The sequence below is a fragment of the Neovison vison genome, chromosome 13 (genome assembly GCF_020171115.1).
Source record: "Neovison vison isolate M4711 chromosome 13, ASM_NN_V1, whole genome shotgun sequence".
Classification (NCBI taxonomy): domain Eukaryota; kingdom Metazoa; phylum Chordata; class Mammalia; order Carnivora; family Mustelidae; genus Neogale; species Neogale vison.
Window position 1 is genome coordinate 15319568 of NC_058103.1, and position 17187 is coordinate 15336754.

At 53.3% G+C, this 17187-nt stretch overlaps 1 protein-coding gene across 1 annotated transcript in view; it reads right to left on the reverse strand.

The window, feature by feature from the left end:
* Positions 1-17187, reverse strand: part of LTBP2 (latent transforming growth factor beta binding protein 2) — a 100044-nt gene that overhangs the window by 65954 nt on the left and 16903 nt on the right. Inside the window, exon 3 of the mRNA XM_044232445.1 lies at positions 11009-11258. Coding sequence (XP_044088380.1) covers positions 11009-11258 — 250 coding nt within the window. The remainder of the gene's footprint in view (positions 1-11008; positions 11259-17187) is intronic.

A 17187-nucleotide genomic window follows, 5' to 3' on the forward strand; every position in this document is an offset into this window, starting at 1 on the left:
GCAGATTTAAAGGTCGTGTAACTGGAGAAACTACCGGACCCATAAATCAGAAACTTCCTCTGTGTCCCGGATAAGGGGTGAAACCTGATATGCGTATATATTTTAAAACCCTGAGCTCAAAAGGAGAATTCACAAAGCCTGAAAAAAATCTCCATTATAATTTCTTAGCGATGTTCTTTCATACAGATTGCCCACCCATGCCGTGTACGCACGCACGCGCACACACACACACACAGACACACTACCCGGAGGGTGACATTCACTGATTAGCCGCAGTTCTGTACAAAGCAACCGGATGGGACAAACCATCCCTCGGGGCATCTGAAAAAGAGCACGGAGTCTTTCCAGTCCCTTCTTGCTTCATCCCTCCCTAACCTTTTCCTTTCAAACAAAAATCCTAGAGGACTTTGGTCAGTTCAATGTGATGAGTCCAGTCACAAGCCTGAAATGTTTGTTGTTCCTATTTTTTAAGCTGGATGCTGGGAACTGCATACATTATATTTTAATGAGCCCAACAAGCTGCTTTTGTTCCCCACACAGAGCGGTGGAGAAGCTACTCCAGGCTCTTGCCGGGGGTTCTGTAGTTTTCTGCAAAGACCCTAGATGCCTTGCCTGTGGCTCCCTCACCAGGCTTGCTGCTCTGCACTGGCCCGAGATCACCCGCTCTACAGGCTGGTTAGCAAAAGAGCTGCTGGCAAGGGTTCTGGAGTCTTGAGGAGAGCTGGGCTGGAATGGCCCTTCCCCGCAGTGCCACTGTGAGAGCTCGTTGATGGGCTAGAGATCTTCCACTTGCTCCTCTAGACCTTTCTCCACCCCACTCTGGGCCCTGGGGGCTCCTTGGCCCTCTGCCTTCCTGTCCTGTTCGGCCCATGTGGGAGCCCAGCAAGAGGGCAGGAGAGGGAGTGGGGGTATCGATCCTCCCAACTCCCTCCTGACAGGCACAGTGCGGGGGTGGGGGGTGTCAGTGTCACGATCCTCCAACAGAGGCCACCTCCCTGTCATGGCTCCCTCCTGTGCCTGTAGCTGCTCTGGTTCCAGCAACCACTGGCACCCTGCCCCCTCTGACCCCATCCGAGCCTTTGCAAATAGACCCTTTCTCAAACTCTTCCTGCGGCAGGTGCCGTCTGTTTCCTCCCGGAACTCTGATTAATCCAGATAAGAAAAAGTCTCCTCTCTCGAGGACTGAGTCCTCAGCCGTGTGACTCAGCACTTTTTTTACTTCTTTTATTTTATTCTCAACATAACCCTGTGCGGCCAGTGTTAGCATCACCCTTTTATACCGAGACTCGGGGAGGAGAAGAAACACACAGCATCACGTGGCTGTGAGCCACAGAACCAGACATAACAGAGGCCAAGCTCGTCACCGCCACATCACATGGTGCCCATACTTAGGTGGTGCCTGCTGAGTGCTCTCCCGGGGGGCCCGTTGACTCAGTAAAGTTCCATCAATGGTAGGTTAAAATAACAACCCTACCACACGCAAAAAAAAATTTTTTAATTTAAAAATATAATAAAACCCAGTCCCAAATTCTACTCCAGCATAACTTTACCCCAACCCTAGCCACAACCCTAGGGTTAAAATCTCACAGCCGTACCACACCAAAGTTATCCTCTCTTCTTTCCCTCACCACGGCCCTCTTGTGAAACAGAGTATCACCCCAACCACAACCCCCGTCCCTCCCACTCCTAACCCAACATTCACCACCGTAGCCACAATTCCAGGCTGCCCCCTCAGGGCGGGACTAGGGTCAGGGCAGCGGTGAGCACTGGGAGGTCTCCCGGACCCCTCTGCTCCTGGGTGATTGTCCCCATCCTGTCCGCAGGTACAGCCCTGCCACCTCTCTCCAATCAGACTCAGCGTGATTGGCCAGAAGACATTTGTGTCATGTCACTGTGCCGATGACTTCGTTGTGGGGAGGGCGAGGGGAGTTAGGGGGAGGGTAGGGATTCTAGGGCGCAGCCTTGATGGTGGTGAGAAGGAGGAAAGGCAGGAAGCTCTGTAGCTTTCTCTGTCATTGTGCTGCAGGCTGTCGGGAGGGGAACAGCTTTCATATCAGAGACCTGTCAAGGGCCAGGCCCAGGGCCGGGCTGGGAGGGAGGCTGGGTGGGAGCCCCCTCTGTAATCGTGCCCAGGGAAGTTCTGAGAATCTTCAGCTCTGGGAGAATCCTGGAAAAGGGTCATGCAGCCCTCATCAGAGATGTTGGGGTTGCCTCAGGCCAGATGGTCACCTTCAAGCTTAACTAGGAGAGAAGGGAGTCAAGAGAAAGTGCGCAAGAAGCAGACACCATTTCCCTGGACCCTGCCCAGTGGTCCTCCATGGGGAGTAGAAGGGGTGTTAGAAGGTGCTCCCTTCTTCCCTGAGCCCTCAGAGGCCTGAGCTTGGCAACTCCACCAATCCAGTGGTGTCCGTGCTGGGCTGAATGCCTTTTCTTCTTGATCTCTGGCAGGACCACTAGGCCTAGAGGTAAAGCATAGCCAGAACATACGCCTCAGGTCACACTCACAGCCCAGAGCCCGTGTCTTTTTGTTATTCATACACAGCTAGCCAAGGCCCTGCCCAGGCCCTGAGCTCCGTGGGTCTCAGGTACATATGTGGGCTGAGGAGGTACATATTAACACTCTACAAAGCCTAGAAGCCCACCTCCCACCCAAAACCATTACCATTTCAGAGAACTCTAGAAGGGACCTCAGCAGCCACACACAGCTACAAAGGACAACTTTGAAGCCACATGCTTTGTGGGGCACATTGGAAACCTCTCCCTCCTGAGAAGAAGCCAGGTCCAGGGTCACTATATACAGCTGCACAGGCTGTGCACTGCACAATTCTTGGGGTACCTATCAGAGAGACTGTGATGTAATGACTATCTCCTATTGTATCCAGTGACTGAGAAGTCCAGCACAGAATTACCCATCTCCCTCCTCTCCCTGGTGGGAATGGAGAGCTTCGGATCTAGCCACTTCCTCAAGCAGTCTTCTGGGCACTGCTGAGGGACCCTCCACAAGCCTTCACGGGGCCCATCTACACTGGCAGAACCCCCCAAGAGCAGCAGGGAGAGGGGCGTGGGCAGTAAAGGAAGTGTTTGGCTGAGAGGCGGATTTTTTCTACTATCCTCAAAAAGCAGCAGCAGGGCTTCTGGGATTTCAGGTTTGGGAAAATAAAACCCTCTCCATTTGTTCTGGCTAGAGGCCCACAAGTTAGCATCTCCCTCTGACTGCTCCCCACCAAGCTCTCCCTCCTCCAGACCCACAAACCATGGAGAGGGGCTCATGGGGCTCTTTTCAGGCCCAAGAGACGGAAGAACCTGGACGGGAACCCCCCCTCCCCTTCACAGCTGCCACAGTCCTGTACCAGACTCCTGGCACCCCTCAGGGTCTGCTAAGTCTGGCTCTGCCCCATTTCAGCCACTGTTAGAGGAAAAGCATTGCCCTAGGCCCACCCTGGCTCCAGAGCCCCCAGGCCCAGGAGTACAGAGTGGGCAGATACCCACCCGCTGGGAGGACTGGAAGTTCCCCTTCCTGATCAATGTCATGCTGGGGGATGGGCTGAGTGTCAGCTCAGAAGGAAATGACCCAAGACCATCTTTCTTTGCGCCAGGCAGCCACAGGGGATGCACTGCGATAGGGATTGTTATTCAGTAGATATTTATTTATTGAGTGCTTACTGTATATGAAGCACTGTTCTAAGGTATTGGGATATGTCAGTGAACAAAGCAAGATTCCTGTCCTTGAGAAGTTCACATTGTACCTGGGGGAAAACAGACAATAAACACTAAACATGACAAATAACTTAGTTATATGTATGCTAGAAAATATAAAGTAAAAAGTACTGTGAAAATAAAAAGTGAACAAGATGAGAGGGATTCTCAAGTTGGGGGGGTTACAATATTAAGTAATAGAGAGATAGGAGACATCTCCCTCCCGGGAAGGAACCAGGTCTAAGATCACCATATACAGCTGCACAGGCTGTGCACTGCACAACTGTTGGGGTGCCCATTGTAGATGTTATGATCTGTACCGTGAAGAACATCCCCTGTTTTGTGTCCAATGGTTAAGTTCCACCCTAAGGCTAAAACCTTTAAAAGGTGGTCAGAGAGGGCCTCAGTAGGGAGCTTCTCCTGAAAGTAACCCACATACAAATAGGAGGCATAAGCAAATACCCCAGATCACTGTCAAGACTGTTAACTAACAATACGAACCAGCACTTGCAATAAACATTACAGTTCACAAAGCCATCTTTTGCCCACAATGTTTTTCTTAATCCTCACAACATGCCAGTGAGGAAAAAATTCTCTTTCCTATTTTATAGATAGAGACATGAAGTCTTGGTGAAGTTCAGTGGCTAGCCCAAAGCCACAAAGCAACTTAGTGTCCCAGCTTGGAAGCAAAATTGGGTCTCCTGATTCTTTCAAAATAGTGTATTCAAGGTCTTAAGTGTTGGGGAACTCCAAAATAAACCCCAGGGGGCAAGCATGGGGCTCAGAGTTACAAAAACAAATCAGAAAAAAATAAGGCTTAAAAGAAAAGAAAAGGGAAGGGAATGGAAGAAGGCACTTTATTCCCAGAGATCTCAAAAGCTTGACTCAGCCTGGATTATAGTCACCCTGGCAGGGAGGCGCCACTGCATGGCCCCCGTGGAAGGGGGACACGGTGTGAAAGACGCAGGCTGCTAACCCCACTGTGACCTTGCCAAGGAGTATGCGAGGCCAGATTGTCGGGGATGGCAAAGGTCTGTCCCCATGAGGGCAACATGTGTCCTTGTCACAATCTTGGAAATGGGTTAAAGGGGGTAAAAGGGGAGTAAGCACACATTGGATAGAAAATGGCCTGATTCTGAGACCATTAACTCGAGCTCAGAGAAAATCAGGTCTCTGATTTACAAATACGGAGATGGAGGCCCTAGGAGGCAAAGGAGTTTTCCAAGGCCTTCTAGCATGTATCAGTCCGGCCCTCAGCATGTCCCAGGGGAACTGGAGAAAGGTCTTGGGTCCAAGGGGCCTTGAAGGCAGAGGAGGGAGGACAGAGGGCCACGTCACCCAAGGGAGCCAGCAGAGGGCGGGCGTGTGGCAGACAGGCAGAGCTGAGGAGGGAAGTGGGAGGGGAGGGAGCTGAAGCAGGAGCAAGGTGCTGAGGACCCCGGCCAGCCGCCAGTCAGGATCTCCCATGTTCCCAGCATACACCCATAACCCCACTGCCAACCTTTGTCCTGCCTCAGTTTCCCTACCTGTAATTCCAGGCGGTGGGGTGGAGAAAAACCCATCCTGGCAAATGGGGTACCTCGCTCTCATTTGTCATAGGCACGGGGGATAGAAAGGTAGGGTCAGAGATTTTGCATTTATTGGACCTCCAGACGCCCCTCTGATCCCCCCACATACGTTAATTCAGTGAACTCTCTCAACCACCCTATGAGAGGGGCATCCGTTTTCCCATTTCAGAACCCAAGAAACCAAACTGCAGTGAGGCAAAGCGAGTGGCCTGACTAGGTCGGGAGGCACCAGGGTTTCAGTTCTGCCTGGCTCGCAGACCCAGCGCTCTGCCCTGAGACGCACACTGGCTGCTCCTTTCTGGCTCTGGGTCATCCATCTCCTCTTTGCCATTCTGCTAGACAGCAGGCGCTGCCCTGGCCCCCAGGAGGGGAGCCCGGGTCTCCCCCCACCGTGGCTCCTGGTGCAGTGATCTGCTTGGGAAGTCGCCCCACTCCTCAAGCCTGGCAGAGACCACCCCTTGGGAGCTGAGACCTTTTCCCACCTAGAGGAGGCCCAGGCAACCTGTGGGCTCACTCGCAGCAACCGCAGGTTAAAGGTCACAGGTCAGGAAGGGCAAAGATGGCTGATGTGGTAAAGGTCAGGGCTGAACAAGTCTGGGGTCCTGCCCTGAGGCACGAGTCCCATGACCACCACACACAGCCAGTGTGGCCTGGCGCGCACCACTGAGGCTGGACCTTCAGCAGCAGCTGGGCCAGGACCTGCCCCCCACCCCCAGCGGACAGAAGCCCGGGGAGGTCTGATACAGGCCCACATCTCAGGCCAGGCTGGGGGACTGGGGACAAGCCCCCTCACCTCTCTGAGCTTCTTCCACAGAAGGGGAACGCTGGGAACTGTGGCCCAGAACTGTGAGAGGTCCGTGAGATAACGGGGTGAAGAGCCAGGCCTGTCACTGAGCACACATTCACCCAACTCCATCTGGGGCCTGTTGTGTTCAAGTGCAGGAAATGCAGCAGCAAGAAAGCAGAGAAAAACCCCTGTCCTGGGGCGTCAGTCAGTTGAGCATCTGCCTTCAGCTCAGGTCATGGTCCCAGGGTCCTGGGATCGAGGCAGGCAGCGGGCTCTCTGCTCAGGGGAGCCTTCTTCTTCCTCTGTGTGGGCTCTCTCTCTCTCAAATAAACAAATAAAATCTTTGAAAAAAACAAAACCAAAAAACCCCCGTCCTCCTGGACCTGACCTTTCGCTGGGGTAAGAAAAACAATAAATGAAATAAATAAATAAAACACAGAAGATGCTAGTGCAATGGAGAAAAATTACTGGGGTGGGGTAGGGAGTGTTTGGAACTGTGCAGTTTTAAATCAAATGAACAGTCGTCCATACCACCCCACCCCCCCCACCCCCCCACCCCCCCCACCAAGGAAGAAAAGACCTGAAGGGCGAGGAAGTGAGCCATGTGAATATCTAGAAACAGTATTTAATGTGAGTCATATTGTATCTCCCCCCAAAATGTGTGGAAGTCCTAACTCTTGACCTGTAATTTGGGGCCTTATTTGGATATGAGATCTGTGCAGATGTAATCAGTTAGGTTTAGATGAGATTATACTGGAGTAAGGTGGACCCTAAATTCGCACATGCACATGTGCACACAAACACACACAGCAGGCCATGCAACAGTGGGGGTAAAGATTCATGTGATGCAGCTGCAACACAAAGGACACCAAGGATTGATGGGAGCCATCAGATGCTAGGAGAGAAGCATGAAACATGCCCTGTGACAAGCCCCTGACAAGGGGAGCTGTTACACTTCAGATGGGGGGGGTCCCAGTTGGAATGGGTTGCAGTGGTGGTTTGGTTGGCCCCCATGATCTTTGTTTCCTGGAGTTACATCTTTGAATATGTTGCATTAAATGGCGAAAGGAATGACATAACACTGTATGTTAACTACACTGGGATTAAAATTTTTAAAAAATGGTAAAGAGCAATGGAGGGGCAGGTGAAATTAAGGTTGCCAATCAGCTGGCAAGAGAGGGAGAGTGTCCTGGAGTACCCGGGGGGGTCCAGGGTAATGATGTAGGCCCTTAAAAGTGGAAGAAGAAGGCAGAAGAGTCAGTGAGAGATTTAGCCAAAGAAGGAAGCAGAGAGAGGTTGAACACATGAAGAGTTCACGTGCCATTGCTGGCCTGGAAGACAGGAAGGGCCACAGCCAAAGAGTAGAGGTGGCTTCTAGACACTAGGAACAGCCTTCCAGTGACAGATAGCAAGAAGCGGAGAACTGCTGTGACACCCCCCCTTGGTCCCCTCTCCCATAGGGATGGTAGAAATGGTCTTGGCGGAAGGAGCCTGCCAGCCAAGCCCACTACTGGGGCCTCGGGGGCATCTGCTAGTCATGGCTCCCCTGAGGCTGGGCAGGCTCTGACGGCTCCCCAGAGCGGGTTCACACACACACACACACACACACACACAGCCACCCCAGGTTTTGTCTGCTCTTTGTCACCCAAGACCCTCTAGCAAAAAGCACCAGCCTGATGATGGTCAAAATATATTGAGGACTAACCCCTGTCAGGCACCGTATTGTGTGCTCTACTCACATGGTCTCCTCCTGTCAGGTGGGGATGATTGACTCAGAGAGGTTTGGAAACATGCCTAGTGTCACACAGTTGGTGAGCAGTAAATCCAGAATCGGACCCCCAGGATGATCTGAATCCAAAGCCCAGGCCAGACCCTCACTCCTCAAGGTGTGGTCCGCGAACCTGCGGCCTCAACCCCGAGGCCACGAGAGAGCTGCTGTCCCCCCGCCCCCCTGCAGAATCAGCAGCAAGTTCCCGGGCAATGCTTATGCCCGGGGCAGTTTGAGAAGCCCTGAGGTAAAGCAGGTTTCCACCGCTGGCCACCCCAGCTTGTAACCACCCCACCCTCAACCTCTTAAGGCCTGTCCCCAGCTGCCTGGCTCTGGCTCCCCAGGTGGGACAGGCCCTCTGGCCAGCCTTGGGGAAGAAGCCTGGACAGGGGTCTCAAAGGAGTGTCCAGGCCCCTCCTGTTGGCAGCTCAGGCCACAGTTGGACAATGTCAACCCTTGTCTGCCTCTCCTCAGGGTGTGCTGCTATGGCTAACTAAGACTCTCCTGGCCTCTCCCTTTCGACTTCCTTCTGGAACGAAAGTCTCTTGGCCTCTGTTCGTGCTCTCCTGAAGGGGGTCTCTGGCCATCACCAATCCTTACAGTGTCTCCCCTCCCTAAATATTTTGGTGTCCCCCCCCCAGCTTCTAGAATGCCCCCTGCTTCATGTCACTCCCTCTATCTGGACACCGAGGGCCCGTACGAGCTGCCATCAGGAAAGAGGCCAACGGCTGCTTGGGGAACCCAGCCAAGCTCACAGGAAATGTCTGACACTACCAGGCAAGCGGGATTTGGCCTCTCAAAGCAAAACACAGCTGGGCCGACAGTGGGCCACTCGGACTTTCCCAGATTTCATGGCACTGAGGTCCCAGGGCAGAGACAGACTGGACTGGCCTGGAGGCAGCTATGCATTCCCGACGTCACAGTAGCGCCTGGCCAGGGAGCCTGTGAGGCTGGAAGAGGATGTCCCTGCTGGGGGCCACCGACCTCCTTGTGGGCCCTCGCCCTCCACTGCCTCCTGCAGGCATGTGAATCCTTTGCCCGGGGTTGGAGGGCTCACGTGGCTCCTCTTGCCCTCGGCCTCCTCCTCGCCCCAGCATGGGATCTCATCCATTCATTCACTTGGCTTCTGTAAACTGAGCACCTGCAGTGAGCCAAGCCTGGCATCAGGTACCAATGCCACCTGCATAGTCCCTACTCTCCAGGAACTCGTGCTATACCATGGCCACAAGCAGACTGCCCGGAGGGAGAGTGGGGGGTGCTCTGCCAGAGGAAGCACAGAGCCCCCCTCTTCCTGCACTCAGAAAAGCCAGGGGCTGCTGCCCTTGGTTCCAGGTATAGGGTGAGGGCTCACCGAGGGTTCCGTGGTGGGCAGGCCCTCTCTTCGGTTACTCTTCAGTTTGGACCCAGTGAGGCAAATGCAGATGGAGCCGTCTGCATAAGCTAAGCCTGTTGGAGGAGCTTTGGGGAGATCCAAAGAGCGAGAAGCAGGGTCTCCGCCTTCCAAGGGCGGGGCCACACAGTCTGGTTACAGACGCAGGGCACAGATGCACAGGGTATGTGCTGCAGGGGGTCAGAGAGCTGGGCGCAAGTGATCAGCGGGGCTTTTTGGAGAAAATGGCACTGGGCCTTGAAGAGTAGGAGGAGTGGGATGGGCTGGACAGGTGGGCTAGGGGATACTAAACAGTTCTGACTCAGGGGTGCAAGGGACAGAATGACCTGCCAGGCAACAATCCCCCGTATTCACTTGTGTGCACACACAGGAGTTCCATGCATTATAAAAGGAATGAATCCTACAAGACAGAAGAGAGCTTGCACGGGAATGCCAGGCTGGAAGGACTGTGCTCCCATCCTGCCCGGGGCTGATCCCGGAGTTGGTACCTCTGGTGTTCTTCCAGGTGCCTTCACACCACGCCTACCCACCTTGGACCAACAGCTGGGACCAATCATCACAGGGCTCAGGCCCTGCCCACCTGCTCACAGTCAACCCCAGACCATCCACCAGGGGCCCTGTGTTGTCTATCTGGCCCTTGGCTCCGCCCCCCGCTCTGCCCCAGCATTCCAAGGTCTTGGCAGAAGGGTTTGGCTCTTCTGGTTTTGATCTGGATCTCCTTAGACCTCAATCAGTGTTCATCCTTCTGTTCTTTGTGCTTCTGGCTACCCTTGCAAACTAGCTGCTTGGGTGCTTGAGGCTCTGGGACTCTACCTTACTGGGACCCAAGTTGCTCCCTGCTTTGGAGCTGCAGGATAATCTCAAGCTCCTTTCCCTTCTCTCCTGAGCATTCCCACTGGGGCCCTGACCTTGAGGCCAGCCTCCTCTCCCTGGTTCTCCTGGCCTCCCAGAGAACAAGTCCTTTTTCCCCTTAGCTCAGCAAGACAAGGTTGCAACATTTCAGAAAGAACATCTTAAGTAGGAAGTGAATGGAAAAACTCGCCTGAAAAACCAAAAGGAAAACACAGCCTCTAGAAATGGACCAGTTTACAAAGTTCAGATTTCCTGTCCAGAGAGAGAAAAAGTCTAGCCAGGTTGGCTGGCAAGCAGGCCAGGGAATCTGGCCCACGAATGTTTCCCTTGCCCAGATTTTATTCTACACCCTCCCCACCCCCCACTCCTGCTGTTCCCTTCAAGGAGAGAAGTTACTGCTGGGCAGTGAGTGAACCGAAGGGCTTCTTTGGGCAGAGGGGGCCTTCCTGCATGGACCACAGGCTGAGGAAGAGGGGGACGAGGAAAATATTTAGAAGGCGTTTACCATGTGCCGTCCCTGTTCTAAGCACTTTATATGAATTGACTTAATCCTTACAACAGTTCCATGCTTGTGGGGATCATCATTGTCCCCACCTTGCTGTGAGGAATCAGAGAGGGCAATAACTTGCCCAAGGCCACCCAGCCAGGAAGTGGCCACGACAGGATTCGAAACAAGAGCGTGCAGGCTTTATGCCATCAGCTTTCTCCCAGGACCTGGAGGGTAGAGACTCCATCCCAGCCTGGCAAAGCCTGTGCCAACCCCAACACTCACCTCTCTGCTCACTGCACCTCTGTTCGGGGCAGGGAAAGGGAAGGAGAGCAGAGAGGAGGAAGGATAATTCTGGTCTTTGCCACCAAGGTCTTCACCCAAAGGGTCCTAAGGAAGAAGCCCCGCTCTGGAGGGACTGTGCCCCTGGACCCGAGGTCCCACTGAGGAGGGGACTTACCTGGCCAGCGGCAGCTGGGACGCCAGTGACCGTGCTCTGGGGGTCGTGGTGCTTTCTCTGGCCGCGCTGCTCCTGCGCAGGTTGGGGGACCCCTCGGCTGAGCGTCGGGGTGCTGGCCTTGAGTTCTGGGGGTCGAATTCCTCCTCAGGAATGACCTCCTCGCAGCGGGCTCCGCGGAAGCCAGAACGGCACACGCAGAGCTGGGGCCGGCTGCAGGATCCCCGGTTCTGGCAAGGCGGCTGGCACACAGCTGGGGAGACAGGGAGAGGGATGAGGGCTGGGGCCGCTGTGGGTGGCCTGATGCTGTCCTGTCAGGAGGGCCACCTCCTCCCCCACTCCGACAGGAAACCCCACTCTGGCCTCAGAAAGCTCCTTGGGTGGATCTGCCGCCCCTCCATTCACAGGTCCCCAGGGAGGGGCTACCCTGTCATCTCCGAACAGCCCATCAGGGATTGAGGGACCAAAGGTGTGGAGCACTCCCGGCAGGACACCTGACTTGGCATGCTTGTGCTCGCTTTTAGTTGTCAGCCTCTCTTCTCTCAGATGGAAAGTTCCAGAGGGCAGGCGGTTTGTTTTCTTCCTGTCACCCCAGAACTTGGAATAGAGACTCGTGCAGAGTAGATTATCAATAAAGAAAGAAGGAATGAATGAATGAGGAATGAATGAATGAGGTTTTTTTAATGGGAAAGGGCTCAACACTGGCCTGAGAGTTGGGCTGGGGCAGGGGCAGGGGAGAAGCTGAGCAGCTGAGGTTTTTCTGTCTTCCCTGAGCTGCGCAATCTGGATCTCACTGAGCTCCGATTTTCTCGTGAATCACTTGAGGGGCAGGCTGGGGAGGCTGGGGTATCTTAAGGGTCTCTCAAAAGTCATCTTCAGCACCGACAGTCTCTCCTGTTCTTCCTCTCTGGAGAGCATCTGCTCTCAAGCTCCCACCTTCCTGAGCAAGTGGTGGAACCCCGGACCGGGAGCAGGAGGAACTCTGCCTCCCAGGTTCTGGGATCAGCCTGGGGGCAGACTGGGGCTGGCACTGGGCGCCTCCCTCCAAACTGGTGCTGTGTAGTAGCCACACCTTTTCACTGCCCTTCCTCACCTTGCAAAATCCAGGCCCCCTCCAGTGACCAGCAGCCACGGGAGAGAGAGCCCCATGCAGAGAAACACACGGGTGCAGGGCCTTGTCCCACCCCTCCCAGGACTGCCTCTGGGGCAAGGAGGAAAGCAAAGAGGCAAAGAGGCTCATGCTGGACCCTCTAAACCTGAGGTCCCCTACATCTGTCACTCATTCATTCAACGAATACTTGCTGAGCCCCTACTGTGTACTAGGCTCTGGGCACGAAGTCTTGCCCTCATGGAGCTTGCAGTCCAGTAGGGGAGACCAATGGGAAATCAGAAAAGAGCATGAGGTTGCTTGGGGGCAGTATCTCAGGCTGTGGAGACAGACATGGTGATGCAGTGGCCCCGTGCCTGATGATGTTAGATGTGGAGGACAGGACAGCCTTCTCTGAAGAGCAGGGTCTAACTGGTACAGAGGAGGTGGGTGCGTGAACGTCTGGGCAGAGCCTTCCAGGCAGAGACATAAGCAACTGCAAAGCTCAGGGGGCTGGAGGGCATGTGGTAGGTTCGAGGAGGTGCCAGAGGTCCAGGGAGGCTGGGGTCTGCTGATAGCGGGGAGCACGCAAGTTCAGGAAAACAGAAGCAGGTGATGCAGACCCTCGGGGCCCTCCATTATTGCAAGTGCATTTGTCAAATCCCAAGTGATCCCCTGAGCCTGGGATCGCCTGAGCTGTGCTCTCCTCTGACATCAGGCCTGGAGTCCACACTGTGGCCGGTCTGAAGGAATCTCTCCAAAATCCCTCTTGGCCCATTCCACTTCCTCCTCGGAGACGCTCACTGGCTCCTGGGGGCCTCAAGTCCATAGACTATCACTGAACACCTTCCCCGGTCTGATCTCCCTCTAACAATGAACCTTCTAGCCAGACTGGCCAGTGGGTACAGCCTCTCTTCTCTCTGCCTTTGTTGGCACTGTGTCCCTTCCCTGGGACTTTTTCCCATTCCTGTCCATTTACCTAAGTCCTACTGTTCCTTCAAGGCCTCCTCCCCAACCCTGATGACCGCCTCCAGCCAGTGCGCCCTCCTCTGAGCAACAAGGACCTGCGCTCCCTCAGCACACCCCGCATCAGGCACACCCCGAGGGCCGCAGTCAGCGTGATGGGTTCTGCACATACATGGCTCAATTCCCCAGCTACTGTGATCAAGCCAGGTGACTGCCCCTTACACCTCTGTGCATCCTTAGCTCCCAGAGGACACGTGACCATGACACCAGGACCCTTATGTTCATCAGGGTAGCCACTCCCTACGGAGTGCTTACGCTTCGCAGGAAGCGTACTTCACATGTACTATCTCATTTAAACCTAATGACAATCTTTTGTGGCTGGTGTTGGGATGCTCATTCTATAAATAATGCCTCAAGCTTGGAGAGGTTAAAAGCTTGCCTGAGGTGTGTTTAACTGCAAAGGCCAAGTTCTTTCATGCCCACAGCCTCCCAGCAGGGCTGGTGTGGTCCTTCCTCCCTACAATTTCTGAACCTTGACCCAGAGCCAATGATGAAGCAAAAGGGTCTGTTGGCTTCCAGTCGGCCACCAAATGCCTGGCCCTTTGCAGGTGGGATAGACTTCAGGACCCCATCCCTCTCTGAAGCCCACACCGGAAATCTTAGATGGTGATGGAACATGTTTACCAGCTCGTGTACCCCTTCAGTGGACATTCATAGAGCACTCACTAAGTGTGAGGCCTGTGGGAGAGAGGACCCCTCTCTCTTTTTTTTTAAAGATTTTATTTATTTTAGAGAAAAAGAGTGAGAGCAGATGTGGGGGGGGGCAGAGTAAGAGGGAAGGAGATTCCCAAGCAAATTCCATGCTGAGCACAGAGCCCACCTTAGGGTTAGATACCACAATTTTTAGATCATGACTTAAGCCCAAAATCAAGAGCAACTGATTCAACTGAACCAACTGAATCATCCAGGTGCCCCGAGAGGGCCCCTCTCTTAAGAAGTGTACTGTCCGCGGGCGCCTGGGTGGCTCAGTGGGTTAAAGCCTCTGCCTTCGGCTCAGGTCATGATTCCAGGGTCCTGGGATCGAGCCCAGCATCGGGCTCTCTGCTCAGCAGGGAGCCTGCTTCCTCCTCTCTCTCTGCCTGCCTCTCTGCCTACTTGTGATCTCTGTCTGTCAAATGGATAAATAAAATCTTTAAAAAAAGAAAAAAGTGTACTGTCGGGGTGCCTGGGTGGCTCAGATGGTTAAGCGTCTGCCTGCAGTTCAGGTCATGATCCCAGGGTCCTGGGATTGAGCCCTACATCGGGCTCCCTGCTCACCAAAGGGTCTGCTTTCCCCCTCTGCCTCTCTCCCCTGCTCATGCTCTCTCTCTCTCAAATGAATAAACGAAATCTTAAAAAAAAAAAAAAAAAGACCAGGGTGCCTGGGTGTCTCAGTCAAATAAGGGCCTGCCTTCCACTCAGGTCATGGTCCCAGGGTCCTGGGTACAAGCCTGCAGTTGGGCTCCCTGCTCAGTGGGGGGGGTCTGATTTGCCCTCTGCCCCTCTCCCTACTCATGTTCTCTCACTTTTTCTCTCTCTAATAAATAAAATCTTAAAAAAAAAAAAAAGAAGTATACTGTCTCACATGGAAGAAGGGACAGTCATGGAAGGCTTCCTAGAGGAGGTGATGCTGATCAGAGACACAAAGCATGAGTTGATTGGGCATCATGTAAATCAAGGGCAATCTGCCTACTCAGGGGAAAGCAGGGGAGATACCGGGTCTCACTTCGGGATTCCTAAACATGAGCTAGAGCCTCATGCCAGAGCACTTTCCTCAGTGCCTTGGCATGACTTCCCAGCAGGCCTCAGGTCTCCAAACACAGCAGGTCAGAGAATTATAAACTCGAGCGCTTCCCCAAACACCAAGTGTCACCATGGCAGGATTTGGGCCTATGGCCCAGCTGCTGCTCTCTCTGCCCAAGCGGACTTGGCCCCCACCGACCACTCACCAGGCCCCCCCACCACCAGAGACCAGTCCGATAGCCAAGCCAAGGCCAGTGAACACTGGGGAAGCAGGTTTGCCCAGGGCAGTCCTTGGTCCTGCTTTAGTTTTGGGAGGAAGTAAAAAGGGAAGGCCTGAGTGGTTTCCCATGGACCCAGCATGACTGCTCGTCTCTCTGACCAGGCTTGGCAAGCCGGTGGGTGCATAAGCAGCTAGTGCCCCCAAGCAGGCGTTGGGGGAAATCATAAAAATAGAATTTATATACATAGGTAATACCATGGTCAAGAAAAGCTCTAAAAGGCTTCCAAGACAGTCCAATATGTTGATGGACAAAACCTACTAGGGAAGATAACCTTTCTGGGTCAACCATTTATCTCTCCCAGATGGCTCAAAGTGGCGGTTCCTGGTGTCCGTCTGTCCAAGGGTCCATTCTTAAAACAGTTCTTACTGATCTGCCATAAAGAGTATAAAACGTTTCCTGACTTTTTGTGTAATGCTCTTTTTTTCCCATTTAAAAAGCATCCTTTGCTTTGATATCGTGGGTCTTTTCTAACCTTTTTTGGTATTCTTTTTTAAATTAAAAGAGATGGCAAATGGTAGTTTGTATTTCTAACATCCTCGCTTGGCAGAATGAAAAGCTGCCGACCGTAGTTTGGTAGCTGTGGTGTCTGGGGGTATTTTACGGGAGCCGGCAACCCAAAAGCTTGGGACCCTTCGGCCCTAGTGGTCATGTGGTCTCTTGTTGGAAGGGGACTGAAGCAAAACCTTCCTGTCAAATGAGTGCAAATTTCAGAGCTGAAGTATCAGAAAGGAAACCATCCATGTCAGAATGGCCGATGGCAGGGGTCGCTGCATAAAACAAAAGGGGGAAACGCTGAGGCCCCCAGAAGAGGCAGCTATGAGAATTTTAAGAGAGAAAACTCCCAGCCACAGCCAGCAGGGAAGTCTTCATCTTTTGCTCTCCGAACGCCATCTCTCCCATTTTCCCGTGAGAGCAGAGATCATGCCATATACTTGAGAAATCAAACCCAGGATGGGGTATGTAGCTTTAGTGAGTATTCATTGACTGAGTATTGGTAAGGGGTTATGGAGGAGGTTGCCCTGACGTCCATGCTTAGCCATCGAGGGCACAACACCCCCCACCACCCCCCACGGCCCCCCGCCAACTAGAGGCCACCATCCTCAGACAAGCAGCAAGCAAGTCTGTACTGGCCTCCCTGGGCTCACTCGCCCTTGCCAGCCCTTAACCATTCATAAGCTGGGCTCCTCCTGAACCCTGGCTTTTCCACACTCTCCTGGCTCTCTCCTCCTCACTGAGGATTGGACATGTGGAAAGTTTCAGCCTTGGGAGTTCAGCTCTGGGCAGTTAGTGCGATGCCAAAAGAGAGGGGAATAAAAAGAAAACTCCCGAAATTGCTTTGAAAGTAAGAAATAGAAGGCATCGTTCCCTCCAACCCCCCCACCCCCACCCCACCTTCTGGCTGTGCCCCTTCTACCTTCACTGGGCTCCAAAGCAGTCCAGCAGAGATTTACTCAGATTTTCCACACAAACCCCTGCCTCTGGGAGGAGACCAAACTCAGAAGGGGCAGGCCCCGGAGGGATTCTGGAAATAGCTCTCACCGTGTGGCCTGCTCCCTCCACCAGCTCAGAGCCTCTTCCATCAGCTACTTGGTAGCAGAAAGAACATGACACTGGGAGTCAGAAGGATCTGGTTTGAGCCCAGCTCAGGCACATCCTTACCAAGTGACCTTGAACTGCTGCCTCCATGATCTCATCTATAAAATAGGGTTGAAAATTCCTGCCTTAAAGAGTTATGTGAGACGCAAGAGAGATTGTGGCTATGGAAGGACATTGTGTGCTCCAAGACTCTTCGATGCACTACAGTTTTGTTTTTTGTTTTTTTGGTTTTTTGGTGGGGAGCAAAGCAACATTTATTGAGCAAGAGTAGAAAGCTGCCAGAGAGGGAGGGGGCCTGAGAGGGTTGCCCCCAGACTTTCTAAGTTTAGGGGTTTTTATAAGCTCTTCTGTGGAACTTTCTTAAGCAATCAGGATGTGCCAAGTCATGCCGATCTGGGCTTTGGTCACGTATCTGTCTACCTATTAGGTTAATGGCAACGTGCTGATGCTTTCTTTTTGCTGACATCTGG